The sequence below is a fragment of the Phyllopteryx taeniolatus genome, chromosome 6, assembly GCF_024500385.1.
Source record: "Phyllopteryx taeniolatus isolate TA_2022b chromosome 6, UOR_Ptae_1.2, whole genome shotgun sequence".
Taxonomy (NCBI): Eukaryota; Metazoa; Chordata; class Actinopteri; order Syngnathiformes; family Syngnathidae; genus Phyllopteryx; species Phyllopteryx taeniolatus.
The window spans coordinates 31,602,583-31,629,971 of record NC_084507.1 but is presented as its reverse complement, the minus strand read 5'-3'; the positions used below and the strand labels follow the sequence as shown (position 1 = coordinate 31,629,971).

Sequence of the window (27,389 nt, the reverse complement as noted above, 5' to 3'; positions counted from 1 at the left end):
CTCGCGATCAACGGGGGTTTCGCTGTATTTCCATCCCAATCCTGGAAGCGTCCTGTGCTTGTGCCGATGCGTCGCCGGGCCTCATTGAAGGTTTGAATGCGGCTCACGTGATGCCTGCCGCCTCCTTTGTTTGGCATCTGAGAAATCCGAGAGCCTGATGCAATATTGAACGGGCACAAATCCAAATCCTGACGACCCTCCCCATTAGCGAGCGTCCTCACACACGACACTAGAGACAAAGAAAGAAAGAGAAAAAGAAAGAACTCGCTGGTCTCACCTGTGCACCAGGACCTGGAGATTATTGGGGCCACTTTTCCTTTCATGTCTGGGAAGTGCTTTGTTGTTATCCGTGCGCAGGAGGACAACATCAGCTTCTGGAAGTTTCTTCGGGTGAGATACGAGGAGCCAAACTTGCCGAGGGCTCCCAAAAAGGTAGCGAATGCGGATTTGGGCGCAAAAGCCGTCGGTGTGAGTGGGAGTGCGAACGGTTGTTTGTCTTTATGTGCCCTGTGATTGGCTGGCGACCAGTTCAGCGGGAAATAAATGAATGAACTTTCTGTTATTATTTTCTATTCTATTTCCACTTTTTATGTTCTACATCACCGGAACTGCATCCTAAAAACTTTGACGATTGATTTTGTCGTGAATGTGAAACAAGCTTTGGTTGCTGTTCAAGTAGGTCAAACATAGAGTTAGTTAGTTAGCTCCCCCAAAACAGTTGAATCAAAATGGACTTTTCGGGGTTTTGAGGCTATTACGTAATGCAAGGAAAGTGGGGGTTGTACATACTGTAGATTTACTGATACTGATGCATTTACCTTTTACATTAGTAGTATTCGTCCATCCATTTTCTATACTGCTTATCCGAGCACAGGACTGGTCAATCGGAGGGCACATACAGTAGTTATAAAAAGTCTACACACCCCTGTTTAAATTCCAGGTTTTTGTGATCTAAAAAAAAAAAAAAGAGACCAAAAAAAGCACTTTTGTTTACATGAGGCAAACGCGACGACCTGACTAAATGACGTCGAATGTGGGTGCTTGACGCCAAGATGCCGCCAGATGGCGACAAAGCAACATTTGTATATGAGATACGGCTTTGGCCTGAGCGCGCACACGCACACACACAAAACGCAAACAGGTGAGTCTTTCAACCATTAATGGAGGATCGGTTGCTCAGACGAATTTCCAAATAAGAAAATTCACGAAGGCTGAACTGTAAATATTCCTGGCTTCACTGTATTGCACAGGATGTGACATAAGTGTGTGACATTAATATGAATCCTAACTTTAACCCATCCTAAACCGCTTTAGCCCCAAGCCTAGCCCTAAACCTAACCATTAACGAAGGTTTTTGTTCTTATTTAGTACAAATCTGATCCATGTTTGGCCAATCGTGTTGCAGCGGGGGCGTGTCCTGTCAGGAACGCGCGTGGGATACCTAATAACCCTTAAATAATAAGAAAAACACCGTTGCCAATAAACTTTGCTTGAAAAAGAATAAAATTAGTTAGAAAATCAATAAATTAAAAAAAGAGAGAAAAAAGAAACTGTTGCCACTGTTTTGCCACTACTTCCGGGTGTGCTATCCTTTTAAGACGCTCAACGTCGCTGTTTTCCTTTCGTCGTGTTTGACGATGGCAAAAAGATGACGAATAAGAAAAAGAAGAAACAAGAAGAAGAAGAAGAAGAAGGCGTCAACACTCAACAGTCACTTCAAGTCAGCTTCCACTTGGTTCTGCGTGGAGGCAGCAGCAGCAGCAGCTGCAGCGGCGCGGCACTCTTCGCTCCTGACGAGACTTTCTTTTCTTTTGTTTTGTTTTGTTAAATTTTGTTGCCTTTGCGAGCGTCCACGCGCGGCGATGACAAGCGTTGTCGCGGGCTCGGCGGCGCTGACGTGCGCGGAAGCCGCCGCCGGTGCCGACGCCGCCGCTGGATGACCGCCGCACATTCGTCAATTTGTTGTTGTTGTTGTTGTTTTTTTCCCCCTCTCACGAGTTAACGTGAAGCGAGGACGGCACTAGCGACACTTTTTTTTCTTTGAACTTGCTGTATTTGAATTTATTTATTATTATTATTATTATTATTCTCCCCCCCCCCAATAACTGGTGTTTTTGAGGGAATTTGAACCATGTTGGCTGGATCCAAAAGCACGTTCAAAGTCAGACAAATGGAGACGGACATCAAGGTAAGCGAATAAACAAGCGAACCAAATCGAGATAACTGGCATTCAAAAGAAGGTTTAAAATAAATAAAAGAAAGAAAGAAAAGCTTCGAATTGGTCTCGCCGAGATGTCGGTGGGTGTACCAAATAGGCGTTCAAGTATTTAAACTTTGGTTAAATCGGTCTTGAATCACACAGCGTTTTCAATTGATTTTTTTGCCTCCATTTTGTATTTGACAGATGTCCATATAGTACAACAATATGGAAAATAATTTTACCGACATTCACTGCTACTAAAACCATTACATGCACCGTCACCATAGAAATAATTCATACTAACAATAGATGTGTAGGCGTGTATGTACGTGTAGTTGTGTTCATGCGTGGTAGTCTGTGTAGGTTTGTCTTGATGCTGTATGTACATGTTTCTGTACATTTATCTTGGTGTGTGTGTGTGTGTTTGCAGTCACTGTCTGGTGGAAACTTCCCATCTCCAAATTTGTTCAATTTCATATTTTCCCCCATATGGATATACTATTGGTCAGCCCCCACGTGAGTCTGTTATGTTGAGAAATGATTGACCGATGGAAAGTGTTAACTATGTTTGCTCGATGCATTGTGAATGTCTGGACAAACCTTCCATTTTTGGGTTTCCTGAAAAACGATGCTTTTGGACATGTGAGAATTGTTCCAACACGGCCTGTTCATGAGAGCAGGTTCAAAAAGAGAGCCAACATATTCTGAACACCCCTCACCCACTTCAACCACAAAAATATTGTAATATCTCGGCATTTATTGTTATCGTTATTTGTCAGCGTTTAGTGTTGGACCAGATGATGCTAACTGGCGCTATCGGGAACTGTCTTGAGTCGCCTCTGGAAGCAAATTTGGAGCTTCGATCCAAATTTAGTTTTTTGTTTGTTCGGGAGCAGAAGACGACGAGGAAGGAGCAGGAAGAGATGAGTCAGAGCCTAAAGAAAGCAAGCTGTCAAAGTTCCTTTTTTTTCTTCTTCCTCTCTGCTTATTTTCAGCAGCCGCAGGGGAAACGCTAACAGATGCTCGTGTACGCTAACCTTAGGAGTCGTGTGTGTGTGTGAGGAGGGGAAGGGCACATCTGGCAGTCGCCATGGAGACTGCAGTTGAGGAATGTATTTTTTTTTTAAGCATTCGATTACCTCCGAAAATGAGCTGCGTGGATGCCAATTTCCAGGCGTTCCTGTTATGCTAATGTGGCGGAGAGGTGTTCACGTGATTTGGTAGGAGGCGACACAGACACACGCACACGCACACACGCTTGTATGAAGGCAGAATTTGTCCCAGATGGCTTAGCAGTTTTTTTTAGTTTTTTTTTTTTTTTTAAATCTCCTTGTGCTGAGGCTGAGAAGCTTCTGTTTTCTCATGAAAGTGCCGCAAATATCATTCTTAGATTTCAGATTTTCCTCTTTTGAAATTTTCCTCATGTATGACAATGGAAATTGAAATATTGTTCAGGGTTCTCTGCTATATTTCAGATTTGTCTGTGGAACGTATCGCCAGTATCTGTTTGTCGAGGCAATCTAATTAATTCTGCTGCATAGAGATATTTTGTTAAATGTATTTTTACAAGTGGGAAAGGAGAGCCAAAGTTGCCTATGCACTTTTTGAATGTCAGTAGAGCAGTTTAAAAAAAAAAAAAAAAAACCCGCCAAGCTTTCTCATGCGAGAGCTGCTGTTGGCCACAGCTCACACCCTGACACTCACACGCTGATGTCACATGTCACCCAACTAGGCTCCGCCTCTTAAAAGCAACGCATGTACCCAGACACTATTGTTTTAATAGGTTTCAATCTGTTGAAAGTGTGTGGGAGGGATAAAATATTTTATTTTTTATTTTTTTAAATATCATTGTTTTGAAGTACTGTAGATTTTCACCCACATAAATTCGACTCCTGAACGCACGTTGACTGGAATCCGGTTTGGGGCGTGGCTGTCGCCATCGTAACGACGGCCACGCGTTCAGCAGCGAGCCGCACGGCGGCTAGTAGGCGTCGTTGCATCTTGCTGTATGTATGCCTCCTAATGCGAGCGTAAATGTCCCAAAATGGATGCTTTGAACCTCCCAGTGGCCAGAGGATCATCATCATCATCATCGTCGTCGTCATCTGAGCTCTTCCTGATGAGACGATAAACACAAATCCTCGCCCATTCCCACAGGACCCCCGCGTCAAGCTTGGGAGTCTTTTAGTACAACAATGAGAGCAGATTTACGGGTCCTCGTTTAGCGAGGCCGTCTTGATCGCCAGACGAGCGACAGATAACGAAGCAGCTGTTAGTGTTCGCCAGGGAACGGGCTCACGGTCGTTTGTTCAGAGCGGTTAAAAAAAAAAAAAAAGCACTGATTGTTCTCAAGAGCTAATTAACAGCCACTAAAGCGATTTGCACCAAACCACAACTAAATACTTTAGCTTGTAAGCAATTTGTTTGGTGTCAAGCTGGATTTTATTGGAATGAGAACACTTTGGCTGCTGGGATCCACGGAGGAGGTCCGCTTATGTTGTGCTGGTGCTGGGTTTCTTGAATCTGTGCAGGTTACGATGAAATCTCAAGAATATGAAGGTATTTTGGAGCCAAATATTTTGGCTCTGAAGCTGTTTTGCCACATCCAGTGCAGGATTTCTTGAAGCTGTGCGGGTTACGATGAACCGTCAAGAGCATCGAAGCGAAATATATGAATGATGTGGGGCTGGTTTCGCTGCATCCAGTACAGCGTGTTTTGAATGTGTGCAGGGTGCAGTGAAATCTCGGGACTATTGCGGCCTTCGAGGGACTTGTGGAGTATTTGAATATTTGGGTGATGTTTAACCCTTGTTATCCCTAAATTGTTGGTCTATCCTACTTGGAATTCCTCCGAAAACAGAATGGAAGACCTCCACCAAGGCTCAGGGAACGTGTCGTGAATTTCGGAATGTGTACATTTCCTTCTGTAAATATTCCATCCTTGTTTTGTTTTTGCCAGCCCAAAAGTAGCATCTGGCTTAAAATAAAAACATCAACTAGCAGCTTTCCTCCTTTATTCTCGCATAACCGTCGTGACTTTTTGTCATTCTTGAGGAAATGCGTGTGGACTGCATGTGACCTTTTTGTGAGCGCTAGCAGCTAGCGGCTGCTGATGTGTATTTAGGTGGAAATACTGAGAACATAGTAGTTCTCAGTTGTGGAGATATCATTTGAAACTTTTTCAGCATTTCAGTTTTCTGGATATTTTTTTGGGGGGGGGGGGTCTTTCACGCTGGCATTCCCGCTATAGAGCGCCTCGTTGTCCGCTGTGAGTGTGCGTATGTCACAGGGAAGGTGGAATAGCGAGGAGAAATTAAGAAAAAGTACGACGTGACGGTCAGCGTGTGGACCGGGACTCCGTGCTGGCATGGCCGCATTAGAACGCCTCGTTGTCACGGGGTGAAAAAACCACGCGACGACCCGCAGGGATACAGCCCAGCCAGCGGAGGCTTGAAGCCGATACATTTTCCTGCGTCAAACATTTGTAAGAAAGGAAGATGCTAGACAAAGTAGTATCCATTTTTCCAGTTTGTAGTCGTGGTATTTGATTGACAGTTGAGCGGAGGTGTGGTTTCAGCACCTTCAGCGGACACGCCCACAGCATTTGACAGCAGAGAGAATGGCTTCATTTTTCTCCATTTTTCCATTTTAGTGTACATACTTTTTTTTTTTTTAATCATTCAAATTTGACAGGGTTGTCAAAAACACTCTTTTCTCTGCTTTGTCAAATTTTAGAAGACATATTTGTTTGTCACTTTACAGTGGCTAAAGGTAGGATATTTGCGTATGTACAGTTAACATCAACGCTGCCAAATGGGAAAACCAGGAGAATGTTCCAGAATGCCGTGATGCATATTTCTGGTTCAGCAAGAGGGAAGACATGAGCAATGGAAAGTGCAAAAATAATAATAATAAGCAAGCGGTGATGGGCGGCTCCTCGAAGGCATAAAGGAGGCCCGCCTCCAATGTGACGTCAGCAAATGGGAATTAGCGGCGGAGGAGGGGTGGCGTCTCTGCACGTTCGGGAAGGCCCCGCTTTTCGTCCCCGGCAAACTGAGCCCTTATCGCGGTCGTGCCTCCCAGAATGCAATTTCGTGGTTAGACGCGATCTGTTTCAAATTCAGCCCCCGAGGCCGGCGTCACTTCGCACCCTGGAATTTGGTAAACATGTCTACCATGAGTGGACCCACAAAAAAGTCTCAAGTCCGCCATTTTGACTTGAATCTGCCATTTTACGGTAATTTGGGCCATTTCTAGCGGTCCTCCAAAGCTAAACTTGTCCGCAATTTGACCCAATTGCCTCCAAATTTGAAATATGGACAGTATCCGAAACAGAGAAATCATGCTAATTGGCTAAGGATTTGGGTTATTATTACCATTGCGTGTGGGCGGTGCATGCCAGCCAAGTTTCATGTCTCGCTGTAGAAAACACTCGTAAATCGGCTCCAAAAGGTCAGAGTCCACGTTCATCGGAGGCATGTGACTTTGGAAGTTAGCAAGCCATACGTAAACCAGGAAGTGAGGATGTGCGAGTACGACACGGGGATGCATTTGATTGGTTAATGCAGTTGACCGACGCAACTCGGACAAAATGGCAATTGCGGGAAAGTTGAGCCAATTGCAGAAAGTCAAGTTTGCTGAAAATTTGCAGGGATCGATTGGTTGAATACATCAGAATCGCCACAAAGGCACACTCAGTTCATTCATATTTACTCTTTTCATTTCATTTTAGCCGAATAGCACAAGTTACGTTTAACTTACCGTCACAATATCAATAAAAAGAATGCAAAGTTATTGTTAGCAATTTTTTCTTTTTCACGTCATTCACGTCATGGTAATCCGCAAAGGTTTTTATTGTCTTGTTTTCTGAAAGACGTTCAAAAATGACTTGGGCAGCTAAGCTATTAGGCTAACGATTTGAATGTTTTAATTTATGCGCGTTATATCCTTATGTAAGTGTTTTGTTACTCATATGAACTGTAACTCTGACTTTTGTGTTAGTTTTACTGCGCGTTGGGATAATTTTGGACTCCCGAGGCGCTCGCGAAGCCATGTTTAGTTGCCGTGACAACGGTCCTCCGTCTCGTCCAAGGCCAAGAAAGAAATTGCTCCGGTCTGACTGGCCTGCGATGTCGTCGCCTCCGAGCTTGCGTCGGTGCCGCATTAAGGACAAGGCGAGGAAGTCTGCGAGCCAGATGGGCCAACATCAACAACGTGGCCAAAGAAAATCTTACTTTGTTAAGAGCTGTAGTTATTTTGGCTTTTCACAAGCGTAATTCATCACAAGCTGTTAGCATAGCATTGGCCAATGAATGGACTTCTTGCTGGCTCGGTGCATTTTGCAAGATAAAGGTGGCGGCTAAAACGGAACTGATGTTTTTGTTCGTTTTTTTTTTGTTTTGTCCCCCCCCCCACCGTGAACCAGAACTGCTCTCAAACGTCAACTTTTCTCTGCCGAGTTTTTGTCTGGCCACTTAAGTAATCAAACTGTGGCATTACGAGCCTCGCCGTCCGTATCCAGGGCGTTCTTGCTCATAAATGAGAAAGCGCTTCTCACTGGGGGTTTGTAGTAAACCGAAGTGTCTCCATATGTTCTGGCAAGGGGGCTCGGGGGTTATGGCTTTGTGGTTTTGGGTTTTACTAAGAGAACGAAACTGAGAGAATGTATCAGGATCATTAGCAGCTGAGCTAATTTGATGTAATTTTACATTGAATTTGACCGAACCTTACAGTGGAAGCTGATTGAACATTTTGGGATCCTACAAAAAATTGGGAGATTCTTGGGCTACTCGTTTCACCGATCGACGTGAAATTGGGTGGACATCGGGAAAAAGTCTCAAGAGCCAATGCCCGAATGTCACCGGGAAGTCGACAGTTTTGGTTTGAATTCCAAGGCTCGTACTTTGACAACCTCCTACTAGACAATCCGCCCAAATGAGCCCCAGTCGGAAGCGGGGATCCCAGACATACAGTGGGTACGGAAAATATTCAGACACCCTTACATTTTGCACTCTTTGTTCTATTGCAGCCATTTGCTAAAATCATTTAAGTTCATTCCCACCCCCCCACCCCCCCCCCCCCCCCCCCCCCACCCCCTCATTAATGCATGTACACACAGCAGGCCATATTGACAGGGGAACAAAAGGAATTGTTGACATTTTTGCCGATTTATTAAAAAAAGAAAAACTGAAATGTATTCCGGTTTTTATTCTGTCAATATGGGGTGCTGTGTTAACATTAATGAGGAAAAAAAATGAACTTTTTAAAGGGGTCTGAATACTTTCTGTACCCACTTTTTTTTGCTTTCTTCGTATAGTGTGGGTGGATCATTGTGTCAAATGATTATTTCAAGAATTCTCAGAAAGTAAAAAAGGCCCCAAACACCCGTTTCACTGATCAACACGGAGTTGGGTAAGCACGTCTATCATGACAGGACGTCCGAACAAGTCTCGAGGACACATGCCCAAAATTGAACAGGAAGTCATTTTGGGCAAATTCCCGAGCTCGTACTTTAGCAAACTCCTATCGGGAACGCCGTTGAAATGAATTGTACTTCTCTCCACAGGAGAGGCTGCTGAGTCAGAGCGGGATGAACGCGAGGGGTCGAGATGTCTTCGAACTACGTTGTCTTCCAGGTAAATAGGAGCCGCTTTGGTTTTCAAATGAACAAGTTGCGCTACAGTGTTGTTTTTGATCCTGGGGACTGACGCTCCCCGTGTTCACACGTTGGCTCGACCTTGAGGAGGACGCCTCGTCAAACCTTAATCTCATCTGATGGCGACGCACTGACGATCCATGCCAGCGCTTGTCTCAGTCTCCCGGTCGCTATTTAGGCGGCAGCCGCCAGCGACGGGATAATGGCGCGGAAGACGGCCTCCGTCAGGGCGGCTCAAACGTCCTTTCACGCGAAGCCCAGACCTTGCGTGTACAGGCAGAGTTGCGTCTCTTTTCACACAGAGAGCCGTGGAATTTCTGTAAGAGAAAACCAGGCGTTTATTCTTTCAGACCGAACCCAATGTTTTTGCTTTTGTTTTGTTTTCCAGATGAGAGAATTTTTGAATGCCAGTTGAATAACTGATAGTTTGCAAGCATTTGCCATCAATCACTATTGGAGCTGACAAGGCGACAATAGGGGGGCGCGGTATTTGCGTTAGACTTTTGCAAGCCTGGGGGCCTGGGGGCCAGATGCGGCTCACCGCATCATTTTGTGTGGCCCACCAAAGCAAATCATGTGGGATTTTTGCGAAAATCTCTTCCAAAATTGCAAATTATCTTCACTGTTAATAACGTTGAGAGAATCCCAAGTGTTTTTTTGTTTTTTTTTATCACCAAACCGCTTTCTAAAATAAATTGAGTAATAGTTGAACAAATTGTTTTCCTTCGTATTTCAAAATACTGTATGTAGTTATATGATGAAGCGATTTATACATTTATATGGTTTTACAGTCATAATGGCCGTCGAAGGGAAACCATAACTACAACTGAAATGAGTTTGACACCCCTGCATTAGGCGATATAAATTTATCCTACGTTACAGATTTGGATTCTACCGACCAATCACGATAACGCTTGTTGTTGATGATATTGTATCTGTCTCAATGTGAAAATGGCTTCCGGCACAACTGGCCAGTGAGCTGGAGGGGCAGTCGGCCACCCTCCATGCTGCTCGGAAACTGCCGGCGGGATGCTAGTCGCTGAGATGCGGCTAGCTAGCTAGCGCTCCTCTGAGTCCCTAATTCTCATCTCGACGGCGGCGAATAGGCGACACTTCTGACAAGTGTCGGTATCACTTGAGGAGGGCGAGGAGTTGATAATCATGTCACACCGAGAAAGGAGACGACGGAGAAACAATGCTAACTGCTAAGCTAAAGTGACATGTAGCCAAACACCACAACAAGCGTTTAGGTGCTACGTTACGCTTTTAGCAGAAGCGTGGCTAGCATGGCGCTACACTGGAGAGTAATAAACTATGAAGAGCAAATTAGCGAGTAAATTAAGAATTGTCTCGAGAGAAAATAACAGCTACCCAGCATGAAAAAAAATGTTCGCGCATGTGTCAGCCTGGAGAATAAGCGGTAAAGGGAATGGATAGATGAATAATATCAGCAATGTCATTTGTTTAACTTTGCAACATTTTGCACTATAGTGCCGAGTTTTAACTTTTGAGTTTTTTGAGATCTTTAATTCAATAAATATTCTCTAAATTACATTATAGTGTTGTTTTTCCCCATTTCATTCAGAAATACTTTCATTGCAATTTGTACACGTCGCCCATGTTTTGTCTTCATCTTTGAAAAAAAGTAATGAGCCCATTTTGACTCCGGAGTAGAAAGTACAAACATCTTGTTTGAAATGGGGATTGAAAGTCCAAGGTTGGCTCGACTCAAGTACCGTAAGCACTGCTTTTTGTACCGTCAAAGCCAACGTAGGCTGATGCTGGTGTTTACCGCAGGTAGCCCGCAGCGGGAAGCACAAAAACGGGGAAATATGCCAATGCGGATAAACAAAAGCGAGCCGAGAGAATACGCCTGCGCTGTGTTTTGTCAAGACGAGTCCTCGAGACGGCGCTCACCTTGCGACCGCAAGATCAACAGAAATGAAGAGAGCTCTTAAAAACACTAGTGTGCTTGTTTAAACTTGGCTTTTAGAGAAAGCACATGTTCAACAGCTTCCTGAGCTGCTCGAAATGTGCTTATTCAGCATTTGGTGAGGGCAAACTTCTCCCAGAAGAACATAAGTCGTACAGAATTGTGGTTCATCGCTCGCGCCCCTGACCAGTTATGGATTTACTGTAAAATATCTTGGCTCATTTGCATAGCCCGTCTACGGGGTTTTGCATAATAGGCTCGTGTTACGCTTGCGGGCTTTCATTAGACAAAATATGGTGTTTCATTCTTTTTGTTTTATGTGCCAGTTTTACTGTAAACCTCAACGGAGAGTGACAAATAGCGCTTTTGGAGAAACGGATGCCAAGGAATAATTTGGGAAAATGTCCCTCATTGTGGGCGGGTCCGGAACGCATCACGCGGCTGCGATGAACAGGTTAGGTTGGCTGTAATGTGATTAAGGGACATCCGGCGAGCAAACGCCTTCGCAGCGCCTGTTGGCGCTTGTCGAGCCTCTCCAAGGCCGCACTCGCTTTGGCGTCGTTCTTTGGCTTTGCCGTCCGGACGTCGAACACCGATGGCCCCCGACGACGTTTCCTTTATCCTCTACGAAACGATCGCAGCATCTTACTAGACTTACAGTAATAGTAGAAGTACTATTCTTCTTGGTTTGTCTCCGTATGACTCTTATTATACTGCCTCCCGGTGGCCAAGGAGCAGCACAATGAATTGGACCGCGGTATTAAATCATAATGCACAAACTGTTTAATTATTTGTTCCATTTAATTGTGTTATTACTCTGTTTTTATAAAGTCCTATATTACAAAGTGCTATTTTTCCACCGACATTTGTTTTTGGGCATTTATGGCATTTCAGTTCATTTCGATGGCGAAAGTGTTTTTGAGTTGTACCGCCGTGCTCCGAAGGTGTAAAATTGTCTGGTTGGGTTGCTTGTTTTTACGTAAGCGCGACATGAGGGGGGGGGGGGGGGGGGGACAGCAGAGAGGAGAGCGCAAGGCGCCATTGAATTCAACAAAGAGGAGGAAGGCCTCACAATAAACAAAGGACAAACACGGACGACAGTTGGTGTTCTTTCTTCTTGGCATGTGGCTCTTTTTCCTCCCGCAGTATAAACAAGAGTTCCACGAGTGGCAAAAATGAGCGTTTTCCTGTTTGGGTTTTGGTATTCCCTCAAGCCCGCATTGAGTGACGATCATTCCGCACATCTCTCCCGTTTCTTGGTCCTCACACGTGTGCTGGAGAAGAATTTCATTTTTCTCTCCTCGCGAACGCCGACGTCTGCTTTATTCATTTATTTATGTATCTGCTTGTTGTTTGCTCCCGTTTTTCCGCTTTGCGCTTCCTGTTATGTATCCCAACGCGGCTCATTTGTCACCTCCACCAAGGAGGCTGCGTTTCGGTGCTGACATTCCCGGGGATTTTCTTTCAGCAGGTTCCTTCATTTCTCAGGGAATGACCACAAAGTTCCTGATTTATTGTTTTAACGTGCAACAACGAATGTTGATCGGTGATGCTTGTGCCGGGGGGGGCTACGTTTTTATTAATTTAACTTTCCGAGACTTCTCAGCTCGAGTGTCAAACTTCACCAACATTAGTCAGCGTAATTGGGGGGGGGGGGGGGGGGGGGGAGGTGGTGGAAGCTTCGCCATTTAGCATCCTCCCTCAGTTTAAGATGCCGGCTTGTGATTGGTGCTCATTTGGGTGAATTCCGTAGCAGGAGGGCGTTCCAGCATTTTGCAGCCCTGGAATTTGGGCCAATCACGGGGTGGGTGCTGTAAGCCAAAATGGCCGACTTCCTGTTCAGTTTCGAGCATGTGTCCTTGAGAATTTTGGCTGCGTCCCGTTACGACAAGCACGCCCACCCAATTTTGTGTCGATGGGTGGAACTGGTGTTTTTTTTTTGTTTTTTTTTTGTCCTTTTTTCCTTCCAACTGTCCAGGGGGCGCTACTTAGAGATTTTTTTTGTTGTTGTTGGAACCTTTTTGTGTCCAAAGGCGAGTGCGTGCTGCAGCGGGCCGTCATGGTGAGGAAGAAGCTGACGGCGAGCGAAGGGAGAGGTTGGCTGTCGGGAACGCTCTTCTGCACTCACTTCCGAGTCGCCTTCGTGCCCCAGGATGCTCCCAAAGCCGACGTGAGAACAATTTGTCCTACGCGACGTGAAAATAAGAAAAGTCAATATCCATTCCAGAAAATGTTGTCTGTTGCAGGACAATGCCGACCCAATTCTTTTGGGGGATCATGACGTAGCCTTGGCGTCGATAGAGAAAGTCGTCGTCGGTGAGTAAAGCATCAATCGCAAAGCTATTACCGCTAGCATGTTTTTTTCCGAGGTAATCGTCCTATCTAATTGTATTACAGTATAATTGATGATAATTTATGATTAGCATTATAGTGGATTAACAGATTTATGACATTTTTGTACCTTATCCTCTGTCATTTACAGAAAAACTAGCCTATTCACTTTTTTTCAAGTCCGATGAATCATTTTCTTGTCATGGCCAAATGCTGTTTAAGCATTTGTGTGTTTTGGGATCATACGTTGTGGTATATTTACCAGTAGGTTTGAAACGATTCATATAGGCGAGGCAATTCGAATCACTTTAAGGGGAGCGTCAATTATTCCGATATTATTACGTTATTTTTTTTCGTAACGTTTTATTTTAACCACAAATGTCTATCAGATGGAAGTTATTTGATGGCGAAACATTTTCTAATTAAAAAGGTTTTTCTCAAAAATATTTCATTGTATAATGTACTTTAATTTCTAAATATGAAAATATATTATATTTGGCAATGCTGATGTATTTATTATTTTATTTAACAATGAAATTATTTTACGTAGAACGTGTACTTGTATACAGTCATGTAATCCCTTGCCATCGCGGGGTTGAGGTTCCAGACCCCCCCCCCCCCCACCATAAGTGAAAATCTGCGATATTAAATACACCCTAGGCATGTTTTTATATTTGTGACGCTTAATTTTGTTTTTTAAAACGATACAATCACATTTCAACACGCAATATATTGAGAGAGAGCAAGAGCAATTGATAACACCAAAATATTATAATACAAAAAGTACAGAAAAATGAAGTAATAACAAAAATAAATAAATCTGTGAAACAGCAGGACCGCGTTATAGTGGGGGTTTACTGTATTAAAATATAAATGTGCATAAAATTATTTGCTTTGGTTATTTTCTATTAAATAGATTCATGGGCTTTCCCTATACAAGTGAAAACCCGTGAATTATTATTATTTTTTTAAAATGTCTCTTATTCAACACGATGAAGTAAAACGCTGCATTCAAATGATGAGGAAAAAGGGATACGCAAGTATACGACTCAAAGGGCGCCTCCCCCCCCCCCCCCCCCCCCCCTTGATGTGTTTGCAGTGGGCCCCAACAGGACCAAGTTGGTGACCCCAAACTCTTCGCTCAAGTTCACTCCGGAGGAGCTGGTGCTTTACTGCCGCGACCTGAGAGTCGTCTGCTTCCTGTTCGACCGCCTCACCCCCGACGCCCAGGTCATCGAGGTGCGTCCCGTTCGCGTGCGGTCCACGGCGGGCGCGCCGACTTGCCGCTCGTTCGAGGCTGGCTGTCGTCTTCTCCTTTTCAGATAACGCACGCCATCGCCAAAACCTACCAGCCTCTCAAACCGGGCTCCGTCTTGTCCTTCCAGAACGCCGCCCTCGGTAGCGTAGGTATGCAAGCTTGCATTCGTGCTGTTGCTGTATCGCGGGTTTTTAAGCAATCCTTTTTCGGATTGGAGGCAAATCCCAATTTCGAGTTGTGTGGCGTCCGTGTAGTACCACGCTGTGCCACAACATGCCAGGCAGCACTGAGCTGTACCGGAGGAGAGGCAGTGTAATTAAGAGCATGAAGAAGTGCAAAGGTTTGATGTTCTTTGGTTTTGTGTGTCGCTTGGAGCCAGGATGCTTTGCCTCATTTTTGAAGAACTGTATGAGCGACTCTTTTTGTTTCCTCAAAGTGACATAGTGATCGATAATCAGCCATTTCTTGACAACAAGAAACTGAGAACAGGCGCGATAATAACAAGTTTAACTGTGTTTAAAGCACGTTAGAGGGGTATCGCCATTAAAAGCGACTTGACTGTACGATCTTTCCTCGGTTTTCTGTACGCATATGTCACTGAGCCGTGTTTCCTTGCTCCAGAAATGAAGCAGTTTCTAAGCAACCGGCGGCGGGACGCCCACATGAACTGGCACGAGTCGGCGGCGGACTGGCAGCGCGAGCTGGAGCGCTGCGGCGCCACCGGCTGGAGAGTCAGCTCCGTCAATGACCGCTTTGAGATGTCCACAAGGTACAATTCCAATATATACAGTAAACCTCCCTCCATCGCGGGGTTACATTCCAGACCCTCCCGCCGTAAATGAAAATCTGCAATATAGAAATATGAAAAGAGAATTTTTAAAATTCATTTGTTTACTTGAAATTGTTTTAGGGTCTTCAAACACACTTTTAAAATAACAAACACACATTCCAACGGAATATATTGAGAGAGAGAGAGAGAGAGTGCAATAGCAATGGATTAAAAGAAATAGCGTCAAAATCCAAATTAATAACACAGTATAAAAAATGTTTTGCATCCCGCAGAGTTTACCTATCAATTGCCTTAACTGGTTAAAAAAAAAAAAAAAAAAATGCACTGTGATATAGCAGGGGTTTACTGTACTCTGTAAATTATTATTTTTTTTAAATCCCCCCATGTTTTTTGTTTTTTTTTTGGATGGTATTGTGCAATAATAAAAACCGCAAAATAGCAGGGCCGCGAAGTGCGGACTGCGATTATGGTGGGGGTTGGCTGTGTTGCTTTTTTTTTTTGTCTCTCTCAGTAACGGGATGGAAATTAAAAACACATTTCCGTAGTCTGATGAATCGAAAAATAATTGTTAGTTGCAGCCCTAGCACACATGCAACTGAGACTTAGCATACTGTTCCACCACTAGTGCATATGATAACATTTTTTATTTTATTTTATTATTTTTTTTTAAAGTCTTCCAAGGTTCATCGTTGTTCCACAGAAGGTTCTAGACACAGAGTTGAAGAAAAGCTTCGCCCACTTCAACGACGGACGCATCCCTGTGAGTTTTCTTTTCATCGTAACAACACTGGTTCCTTGATTTGCGAGTGCCCCAAATGATTTGTTTCTCTACCTTGAAGTCGTCCCTTGGTTGATTTTTTTTTTTTTTTTTTTGTTTGTTTTTTTTTGTTGCGCGGCAAAATTGAAGGTTGGAGCGAGCTTCGGTTTCTCTCCAAGGAGAGCCACCGTGGTTGATGCACTTTCAACCTTTTATTGAGTGGGACAAGCAACCGCTGCTGAACAGGTCCATCAGACCGGAAAGCTCTCCAAACTGAAATCCGATTTGTTTGTTTGTTGTTCCAGCGCTGGTGCTGGCGACACCCGCGCGGCAGCGACCTCCTGCGCATGGCCAGCTTCCAGAACAACATCTACCACGAGAAGGACGACATCAGGTGCCGTAGTTGTCTCGCCCGTCCGGAGAAGATGATCGCTATCCACCATATATTCAATCGAAAGGAGTCAATAATTCCAACACATTCAGTTCAACGCCATTGGCTAGATTAGCCGTTATTTCAGCCCTAGTGCCTTAAGTATATAGTTTTCCACATTTGATCAATAACAGTAAAGTAAAAGAGCAAATCTAATTTAGCAAATTTATTTGAATGCTGCCTTGGTTTCTGTGTAAATGTCTCCCATGCTAAAACAGGCATGCTAGGTTCAAAAAGTAACCTGATGATTTTTAGTTTTAGGCAATCATAGGAAAGGTACCGTATTTTCGCGACCATAAGGCGCACCGTACTCAAAGTTTGTTTTCATTTTCACGGAAAAGGGGAATTAAGCCACAGGAATAGAAAAATCCAATATCTCCCAAAAAGTCAATTAGCATCTTCACAAAACTTGTTTTGGGACACATAACGGTAAAGACATTTTGGCATTAAAAGTTTGAAAAATATTACTTTAGAATATTGGAAACACATTGAAATAATATCTGCCAATAATTCAAATATTAATCAGTAATTTTTGCTTTTTAAAAGCAAATTCAGTGGGCCATGTATTTAACGTTATTGATCAAATGATATGGAAATGATCCATACGGTCCGGTAAATAAAAACCCCATCTAGTTGCGAATGAGTCAATGATTCCCAACTCAGCCATAGATTTAGTTTTAGTTAGTTTAGACCCCTTTGGCTTGATGAGACGTGATTCGATTCATTGTTTCAGCACAAGAATCAACTATATAGTCCACTATAAAGAAATCCCATATACAGTATATATAACTGACTGTCGGGAATCATCACTCCGTAATCGCTGTGTAGGGATTTTTATATTATGGACTATATAGTTGACTCTCTGGTTTTGTGTGTGTGTATTTTGTTGAACTAGACATGTATATACAAATCCCTTTATAGTGGGTTGGGGGGGGCGTGGGGTGGGGAAGATTGCCAACACAGTCGAAGACTTTAGGACCGGACTATTGTTGTGGTCCGTAGGAACCTGGAGCTCATCCTGTTCGGGTGCCATTCGTCCCTGTGCGTGGTGGTGGAGCTCGGCGAGGAGCTGCCCTCGACGGCCGACATCCAGCTGGCGCACGGCCGCCTGCGAGCGCTCTGTCTCGGAGGTGGGGGCGCACGTGCACGCTGCCACGCGGACTTAGCCCACCGCTTTTCCCAGTTACAAACTGTTGCTTGGCCAATTTGTTTATTTTTTTGCATTGTGTTGCGAGCCAAAGTTTGAGCTACATGCGAGCTTCAGCTACGCTGCCGTACGAGCGACGTATTAATAAAATTAAGGTACTGTCATGCCCTGGGCATGTGGGCAAGGAGAGCCACCGTCGCCGACGCACTTTCGGATGCTTATCGAACGGTTCAAACAGTCAAATACCGAACGGGAACACTCGCAAAGCGCAGAAATAACCGAATGACTCCAGCTAATGACATCACTCACTAGGCCGCGCCCCTTAAAGGCAAACATGCAGCACACAGTGTCAGTGGTGGGAAGATTACTTTTACGGTCGAAATTGCAGTATTTGGGTAACTATTTCATTACAAAGTAAATGACAAACATTTGATTATACAGTAAACCCCCCTCCATCGTGGGGGTTCAATTCCAGATAAGTGAAATTCCGTAATATAGAAATGCCTAATAGAAATAAAGATTTTTTCAAAAGAAAAAAAAAAATATATATATTTCTTTTACTTTAAATTTTTTCGGGTCTTGAAACAAACTTTTAAAACAGTACACCCACATTTAAACACAGAACATTTGGAGAGAGTGCAAAGGCAATGGATAAAAAAAATGGTGACAATAACACATACAATACAAAAAATACGGTGTTTGCATCCCAGAGAGTCTACTTGTACTACCTTTTAGATCTGATCCCCCACTTATGTTTTAGTCAATATGTATTTATTTCTTCCATGGCAATTGTAAGGGATCATCAATTATACGCGGAGTTTCGCTGTTCGTGGTCTGTCTCGGTCAGAACCCCACGAAAGAGGACGCCGCTGAAACCCCTTTGGGAGAAAGGACTTCGTGGTTGTTTTTGTCACTCGGGACGTGCACACGCGGCACATTCCTCGGCGCCGGGTCGAGACGCAACACACGCACGCGCCTGCACAAAAAGTAGACGCGTGTCGCTTTCCGCCGGTTTTCTCAATTAGGGTTCGCCTTCGTCTTATTAAGGAGTCACGAATGACTCTCAGTGATGCGTTTTCCTGCGCAGACATCTCCACGTCCGTGACCGTGCCGGACGACAAGTGGCTGTCCACGCTGGAAGGGACTCACTGGTTGGACTACACCAGGTAACCGCCACCATCGTCATCCTCCTCCCCCCAAAAAATCAAATGAACACTGACGCCCTGATCATGGTGTGTGTGTGTGTGTGTGGGTGTGTGCGCGTGCGATTCTGACAAGGCCAATAATGCGCATCGCTTCTCTCGTGTAGGTGGTGCCTAAAGAAAGCTTCGGAGGTGGCGTGCCTCCTGCGCGGTGGTCACATGACTGTGGCGCTGCAAGGTGAGTCACGTGACCTCGCCCTCATCGTGAATGCCCCGTTAGCCGGCGGCCCACGTGGGCACGCCCCCGTTGCGCCCACGCGTGCCGCCTCGGTCAAGAAACGAGGACTCGCTGTACGGCGTTCCCCCGTCAAAATGCCCGCAAAAGGTTTAGAATTGCTTATAAAGGCCACAGGATGGCACTACTTTTGTATCAACAAAGCTCCTCAACTCACCTCAACATACTGTAGTTCCTTGGCACCAAGATGGCACCAAAGTGATTACTTTTGTGTAACTGTCTGACTTTGGCTTGAGCACAAAAACTGTGAATTGGTGAGTTTTTCAGCAAATAACAGCGACACGGTTCCCCCCCCCCCCCCAAAAAAAATCTGCGAATCTGTGAAAAGTGAAGTAGTGAATTTGGGGTATCATACAAACCTACGCAAATTAATCAAAATTCAAAAGAAGGTAATCACAGTAATTTCTAATGTAGGCTAATAAGAACACACAACTCATTTAGTCAGTAAATTGACTTTTACATTTTTGAGAGATTGTAAAACTAAAAATGTCTTTCAATGTACATAGTTTTTGTTTTTTAATAAAGAAATGCCAGAAAATATTTGGCCAAAATTTCAAGTTAAATATTGCAATTACTCTACCAGGCAACTCAACCAATTCCAACAAACATTAGAACAATGCTAAAATTGCACTGCATCATCATCATCATCATCATCATCATCATCGTCGTCATCATCATCTGTATTTCAATGAAAGAACCCCAATTATGGAATGAACTAATAAATCACATCCACTTTTCAAATCTGAAATGAAAAAGATCCCGACTGGAAAATATCTATCCTCATCCCCATCATTCATACTGTACAATTTTCATGTAAATATTCAAATATCCAATTTTGGTTTGTTTCACTTACTCCTCATTAAAACCCATTATCAAGTATTTTATAGTTGTTTACTCAGTTGTCAATAAAATGAAATATTGCGGAAGGACTTGATTCCATAAACTTTTTTGTTCCCCTTTTATTTTGAACCTGTACATGAGTTTTACAGTAACCTTGGACTGGGAGTGACAAATAATCAGCTTGAAGCAAGCACGCTAGGCCTCTTCCCTGGAGAACTGTTCGAGCGAGCGTGACCGCAGGTGTTAAGGAAGACTTTAAGAAGCGGCTTTTTCTCACTTTAAATGTTTAAAGCGCGTGTTTCAAAACGTTTTTTTTTTTTTTTTTTTTTTTTTTTTTTTTTATATTTTCTTCGGCAGAGCGGGGGTGGGTCTCGAAGGCGATCATCGGTCTGTGTTTTATTTTTTATTTTTGCAGAGGCGGAGGATCGAGACCTGAGCTGCGTGGTGTCCAGCCTGGTGCAGGTGATGTGCGACCCTCACTGCCGCACCCGCCGAGGCTTCCAGAGCCTGGTGCAGAAGGAGTGGGTGACGGCGGGCCACCGCTTCTACAGCCGCGGCAACTATCACCGCGACAACGACAAAGAGGAGGTGAAACCGCGTAGGCAACGTCTCGGGCCTCGTGTCTCGTTCCCTGGTGATAGCGTTTTTAGCGTTGCGAGGACGCGTCAGAGATGCTCAAGTAAAAATAAATGAATACAAAAATAAAGCCATGAATTTACTGTAATGCCCCGGCACGTGGGCAAGGAGAGCCACAGTCTCAGATGAACTTTTCCGCTGTTATTGACTGCCTGGAGAAGAGTAGAAAACACAATGAACACAGTCGTACGGGAGCGGCTGTGGGCCACAGCTCACGCCCGACCCTCACACGCAGACCGGTCGCCGTCTCACGTCGCTGCCGGCGTCCGGTGTGTGCGCAGGCTCCCGTCTTCCTGCTCTTCCTGGACTGCGTGTGGCAGCTGTGGTCTCGGTACCCGTCTCGCTTCCAGCTGAGCGATGACTTCTTGCTGGCGCTGCACGACAGCGCCCACCTGCCGCTCTTCTCCAGCTTCCTTGCCAACTCCCAACGGGAGAGAAGCAGAGGCTCACAGGTACTGCAGAAAGTGCTTTATTTATGTATGTATTTATTTATTTATTTTTATTGTGTGTGTATGTGTGTGTGTGGGGGGGGGGGGTTGCCTTTTTGGAGGAACGCTTTTGTGTGACATCGCCTGTAGAAAATCTGGTCAAAAATTGCCTTCAAATTGGAGTAAAACAGTATAACTTGATTATGTTTCCACATATCACGTGAACCCTTTCATCTTCAGGAAAGCCCTTCTCCGATTGGCTGACAAGTTTCAGTTAAAAATACTTGACAATAAGGTTGTATGGGTGAGTTTAAAAGGTGTTTAAGAGTATACAAAGTGTTTATGTAGAATTGAATAGGAGTGGGGGCAAGATGAATAAGAATCTATATACTAATATAATGTGTGGTCGCTACTTGGTGGATTTCAGCTATTGCGGAGGTGGTTGGTAACCTAATCGCCGGCATAAAAACGAGGGATTCCCGTACTACCTTTGCCACCTCTGCCCTTAGAACCTGGGCCAGTGCTACACGCCCGTCAACGGCTGGCGAGACCCGCTTCACCCGGATAGCGGCCCGGAGCCGCCCGACCCGCCGTTGCCGCCCGTGTGGGACTGGTCGCTGCGGTACAGCGAGCGGCGGCAGGCCGGGTTCACGCAGCCCGTCCCGCCCGCGTCCGCGCCGCGGCCGACGCTCAACGGGAACCTCAACGCCGACCTGGAGGCCGGCAAGGTAAGATCGGTGCAGCGCTGACACCTAGCGGTGCTGCAGTAAGATGTCAGATGACGGCTGTAGTTCACCCTAGTGTCCACTGGAAGCACTTTTGTCGTGATTCCGGAGTCTGAAATGATGAATGATTAAAAACGCCGTCGCTGCATTTGGACATTCGCTCATTCCTGACTCCTGCATTACGACAAAGGGATAGTCCCTAAAATGTTCACTGAAAGTCGAGAGGCAGGAATGACGCCTTCGGACTCATTCGCCATTCCCGACTCCCGAATCTTGACAACGAGCTTTTTATATGATCTGTTGCTCTGAATTTGTCTCGTCCTGAAAAGCAAATACCTGAGTGATGGAAAAATGATTTTGGTTTCTGCGCAATGCGTCATGGGATATATAGTTTCTATAGTTGTTGGTGACTTTTCACCATGCCGTCATAAGATGGTAGCATTAGTAAACAAACCTTTCTATGTCATTTGACCGAGGCAGTGCTATTGAGAAACCAGCGGGAAAGGCTTGAACGATTTTAGTTTTCGCTGCTTCTTTCTCTTCTTCGTCTAGAAAGAAATTCCGTCAAGGTTTTTCCTTTTCTTTTCTATGTTAAATTTTATGATGAGAAATGATTTTCCCGTGCCCTTGAATATTTCAGCCGAGCGACGCCAGCCCCGGGTCCGTGTTCCTCCTGTCCCGGGGCGTCTTCTCCTGTCCCGCCAACCTGCTGCCCTGGCGGGGCGGCGTGGGGAGCGGTATTTCGGGCGTCTACCGGAAGAGCCACCGGAGGGCGCCGTCCTCGGAGAGCGTCCCCGGGTTGGAGAGGCTGCTGAGGGCTCGGTCCCTCACCGAGGCCCCCTCGGGGCCGCCGCCCGACCCCGTGCAGGACCCCTACGAGCCCTTGCTGCCCCTCCTCATGGGGCCCTGCGTGGGCCTGTGGAAGGAGTGTTACCACCGGGGGGCGCTGCATGCTCAGGTACGTGGCGAGGTGGGAATTGTGACAGCAACTGACGCAAATTCAACACGTTTTCCGAGAGGCGTTCTTTTTTTAATTTTTATTTTGAGTAGTGTTGATGAAGAAGAGAATAACAGAAAAGTTCATAATCGTTGCATCATCAGTGAAAGAAAAACTCCAGATATTCGCCACTTTGGTTTTGTTCATACTACAAAATTAATCCAAAGCGCCTAAGATGAACGATGAGGAACATTGACGAGCCTGACCGCATTACTCCCTAAACGCACTGATCCTTCTGCCTTCAGCGTAATTAAATACGTGACTCTGAAAGTCATGACATATTCTGCATTGTAAATGTTATACGGAAAGTTAAAGCTTTTCAATTAGCCACACAAACGTTTTAAGTACAATGAATTGGACTATTAACTAATTATTTACTGTAAACACTTTTCAATTTCTGAAAAATATCCAATCCAATCCAGTCCCATTGTCTCTTGGAGTTTAATAATGCCTCGATAATTTTCCAGTAGTTGTATGAATGATTAATAAGCCAAATTATTGAGAGAAAATGGGAAAAAAAATTCCTCCAACTTCCACGGCTGTCTGGGCCGATTCCGCATGTGCAGTTTGATGAATTTGATCGTAGAAGCGTAAAGCACGTCGGCATTCTTTTCAGCTGTCAATCAGCAACACATTTTGGGGACGCGGCCCCGCCCGCCGCCACTCCCCCCCACCTGGGTGCTGTTTCGCGCGGGCTCTCCAGCGCCGTCTCCATGGCGATGCGAACGGCGAGTCTCCGCGTTTATTTTGAGGGGGCTGACGGGTGGAGAACGGTAAGAATTTTGCTCAAATGCTGCTTTAGTGGGGAACCTTCAAGATTAACTTCTTTTAGCAAATCTCTTGCACGACGGAAATCCGATATTTGCTTCAAACTCATTCACTGCCAATGACGGCTTTTGAAGTTAACTGGGAGGGCTGGCGGTGAATGAGTTAGGTCGCCGTCCCTCGAGTGGACGCCGCTGCCCATTTAGTCGCCAGGTACAGCATCAACTTAAGACAAATAAACGCCTCCCTCAAATAGATGTGCGCTTCTTCCCAACAGGAAAGAGAACTGGGAGGAACTGAAATGTTAGTTTATTTTTTCCCCTCAGTTTATGTGCTTGGCCCATTTGAACTCTGTCGCTAACCAAAACAGCGGCGACTAAACTGTCTTATCGAATGACTGCGTGGAGTTTTAGCGAATGTCGTCAATGTGAAGACGGCGTTTAAAATGCCACTGACCTAATAGCGGCAAACATTTGAATGACTTGTCGGAATAAAAACGATGATAAGCAAAAAAAGTTTGAATGATCTTTCGGAATAATAATGAGTAAAACAAAAACAAAGCAACGCTGTGCCGTGACAATTTTCAATCGGTTTATCAATCGGCCGGAATAGGAAGAAACTTCTTTCATTTGTGGCCATTTCAAGGATTTTGTGCAACCGAGTCAAACATTTTCTTCCGGCTTTTCGGTGCCTCGTGACTGTGTGGTAAAGTTTTGCCGCCCTTGTGGTCCACCAGGCTTTCTCGCACCCGCTCAGCGCCAACCACCGCCACCCCGTGGAGCTCCTGGGCCGGGAGGTGCAACGCCTCCAGGAGCGGCTGGCCCGGGCGTGCCCCGCCTCCTCCTCCGCGGAGACCCCGCGGCCGCGGCCGGCCGGCTTCGCCGACCTCAACCACAACGCCAACAACGGCACCTTCCTCTTCCCCAGGCATCACGGATCCGCCAGCCCCCCCAAAGCGCCCCCCGCCCCCTCTGCCGCGCCCGCTCTGGCGGCCGCGCCCAAAGAAAATGCCAACAAACACACCTTTCTCTTCGGGCACGCCACGGACGCCCGCCTGGGACGCGCCAACTCCAAAGTGCCCAAAAGCAACGGAAGTTAGTCGTGTGCCCCCCCCCCTCCCCCTCATCCCCAGCTTCTTCTTCTTTTGTGGTTTTTGACACCTAAAAATACCAGATAAGACGATGACGACGACCCACAATGCACTTGGAGACCTCCATGACACATTTTCTGCATGAAAGGAGGCGTCTATTTTTAGGCTGCAAATGGAAAAAGGGTGTCGAGATTGAAAAGGTGCTTGCAAAACTTTTCACAAGTGGAAACTTTTCATGGGAACTCATTCACTGCCAGCCATTTTCAAATCAGCGTTGCCCATGTTTGCAGCCATTTTACAGCGTTTTGAATGACACCTCAAACGCTAACAACAAAAACAAGACTGAGAAAGGGCTACTGATGGCAAAATAATTTCATCATTTATTTACAGATTTCCAACTAAGAAACGCGACGCTGACTCGGCGCCTGGCTTAAGTCGAGCGTCAGTGGCTTTTTTACGATGTTCGCCATTCATTCTGTGAACTGCGTCATCTTTTCTCACCATTGTGGCACACAGTTTCTACTACCTAGCGTGACACATACCGTTTATATCGCACATATACAGACTCTGTCGGAGTTTAAGGGTGCCTAACTTGTCCACCGTCCGTGTTGGCATTTCTCTTCCTCACGATCAATGTGACAAGCTGAGATTCACTGCGTAATTTTTATCTTCTACTCAAAAGCCGTGCTGATCAAAATCCAAAGCGAAGCAACGTCGCCATCTGCAGGCAATCATGTCGTCATTAGTTATTTACAAACTGGAATTTCACAGACGAGCTGGGCGACACCCACTTCCACATGTACCCCTTGAAAACGTATTTGACGAATATAGTCGTCGGTGGCAGTCAACGGCTGGATTGAAATTGACGAAAATAAACGCCCGCTGCAAAGAATGCGTTAGTAGTAAATTGGTGAAAATAGATTCTAGCCTCACCTTGACGTAAGGGGTGTCCCAACTTAAGTTTTTCCAGTTAGGAGGTTGCTTTTTTTAAATTTTACTTTCTGCTGCAAGCTAAAATTTGAGTTTTGAATACGCCGCCGCTCAAAGGTAATGGAATCCCCTCGCATGTGGGCAATGAGCGCTATCTATTTTGCACAGATGTCTGCTTATGACAAAACAATCTCAATTAGAATAGTGTCCAAAAAAAGTTTCATTTAGTTAGGTGCTTCACTTTAAAAAATGAAACTCATATTACAAATGTAATGCACACGCTCCAAGTGAAGTTTTTCATGATTTAAAAAAAAACTAGAATATTACCCAACAAACAATGAAAATAATTTTTTAATTCAGAAATTAGGCAGGAATTTGCCTAATCTGAAAAGTATTTTCTTGAGTGATGAATGAATCTATATAATGTATGAATACTGAAGTAATGGAACTTTTCGACCATATTCTCATTTCTTGAGATGCGCGTGTATTTATGACTGAATTTTCCATTTCATTAAATTAGCCTTCAATTCCCAGTTAGTTCCCATGAAAAGTCTCGAACTTGGAGTATTTACAAAAAGGGCCCATTTTTAAAACTCACATGAAAAATTTCCCGGCATTTGCGGCCACACTTGCGACTGGACACTGCATTAGGTACGCCCGCCGACCTGCACTGACAAAGCATGCCAAGGCCAAGTGTACCTAATGAGGTGTCCGGTGCCTTTCAGGTTTTATCCGAGGAGGAGGAGGAGTGCCGTGCCCACTGACGTTTCCTTGTGGAATTTGGGGCATGAGAGTTATTTTGGTATTCCGCGCTCACTGCAGCCCACACATGAGCGAGCGAGGCCCACATTTCCCTCGCACAACATAACGGCCTTATTTTGAGGGGGGGCGGGAAAGTCCTACCATGTTCGCATCTTGGACCAAATGTAGTATTATTATTTGAAAAAGGTGTTCAACCTTTGAGGTGATTTCCTTCTTTTGTTTACCGTTTTCTAGTCAGTGTTGTGCTGAAAGAACAAAGCAAGTTCCTGAAGGAAAATTCCATTTTCCCACAAATTTGTTGGCGAGGGCTCGGCCACCCTTTTCCGCCACTACCGCCAGAAAAATAGGTACGGCTTCCCAGGATGCACGTTGGCAAAATTTGGGGAGCCCTCGAAACAGCATTTTAAAACAAAGCAATTCCAATAACGACAAACAACAAAGTGGTTTCAATTCATTTGTGGAGCAATAACGGTAAGAAACCAATTTCAATTTGTTTCCAGAATGAGAAAAGCTCTATTTAAATGAGTTTCTGGAATAATAATAGTCATCAGAAACAAAGCAGTTTTAATTAGTTTGCAGACTTAAGTTGATACAAAACATTATATGCTGGAATAAGAACCACAGCCATTTTCATTGAGTTTCTATAATTATAAAAAGAAACAAAGTCTTTTTCCGGAAACGATAAGAAACAAAGCAGTTTGACGAGTGACCAAGTGAAGAAAATGGCCACCCGTGTTTTTGAATGACGTTCGAGCATCGTTGACGCCTTTATACCATTCGTGGAACTTCTTTTCCAATTCAAGACATTTTGGTACAAATTTACCAGACGTACATTTTGTATTTGTATCAGCGTGTTTTTGTTCTCATTAAATAAAAAAACAGCACTGGGACTTGTGCAACACAGCTCACAAAACTTTATTCTTTCCTTTTCTTAAACAAAATAAATATGATCTGGAACAGTTAAAAAGTAGCACAGCACTCAGTGTACAAGAAACGTTTGTTTCTCATCAACGTCACAAATATCCCGCGACACAAACGTTTACAAAATGCGTGGATGGGGCATAAAATCCAAACAGGTTAAAAAAATGCTCCGATCTACATCTCCTTTAAAATTGCACTTTGACCTTGTGTAAACTTAAGACTGTCAAACTGTAAAATGTTTCGCACAAGGAACTCAACGGCAACATTTACAACAGCTGTTTGATAGGTGAACATTTTCGAGGACTTGTATGCCTTTCTGTGACTCCTCCAGTATCGCTGACCCTCTGAGAACATCTT

At 44.8% G+C, this 27,389-nt stretch overlaps 1 protein-coding gene across 3 annotated transcripts; it reads left to right on the top strand.

The window, feature by feature from the left end:
• Positions 1-1,669: 1,669 nt before the first annotated feature.
• On the top strand, positions 1,670-27,015 carry mtmr11 (myotubularin related protein 11). Of its 3 annotated transcripts, XM_061775764.1 has the most exons (18): positions 1,670-2,188; positions 2,631-2,716; positions 8,766-8,835; positions 12,822-12,958; positions 13,035-13,104; positions 14,219-14,358; positions 14,442-14,526; positions 14,999-15,146; positions 15,840-15,927; positions 16,230-16,318; positions 17,357-17,484; positions 18,589-18,667; positions 18,811-18,881; positions 20,194-20,366; positions 20,696-20,866; positions 21,352-21,570; positions 22,208-22,525; positions 24,066-27,015. In XM_061775764.1, exons 2-18 carry the CDS (start codon positions 2,690-2,692, stop codon positions 24,426-24,428), a joined length of 2,376 nt encoding a protein of 791 aa, XP_061631748.1. In that variant the 5' UTR covers positions 1,670-2,188; positions 2,631-2,689; the 3' UTR covers positions 24,429-27,015. The 3 variants fall into 3 exon arrangements, with proteins under 3 accessions (XP_061631748.1, XP_061631747.1, XP_061631746.1); XM_061775763.1 differs by lacking the exon at positions 2,631-2,716; XM_061775762.1 differs by lacking the exons at positions 1,670-2,188; positions 2,631-2,716 and adding an exon at positions 3,206-3,420.
• The last annotated feature ends 374 nt before the right edge of the window (positions 27,016-27,389 follow it).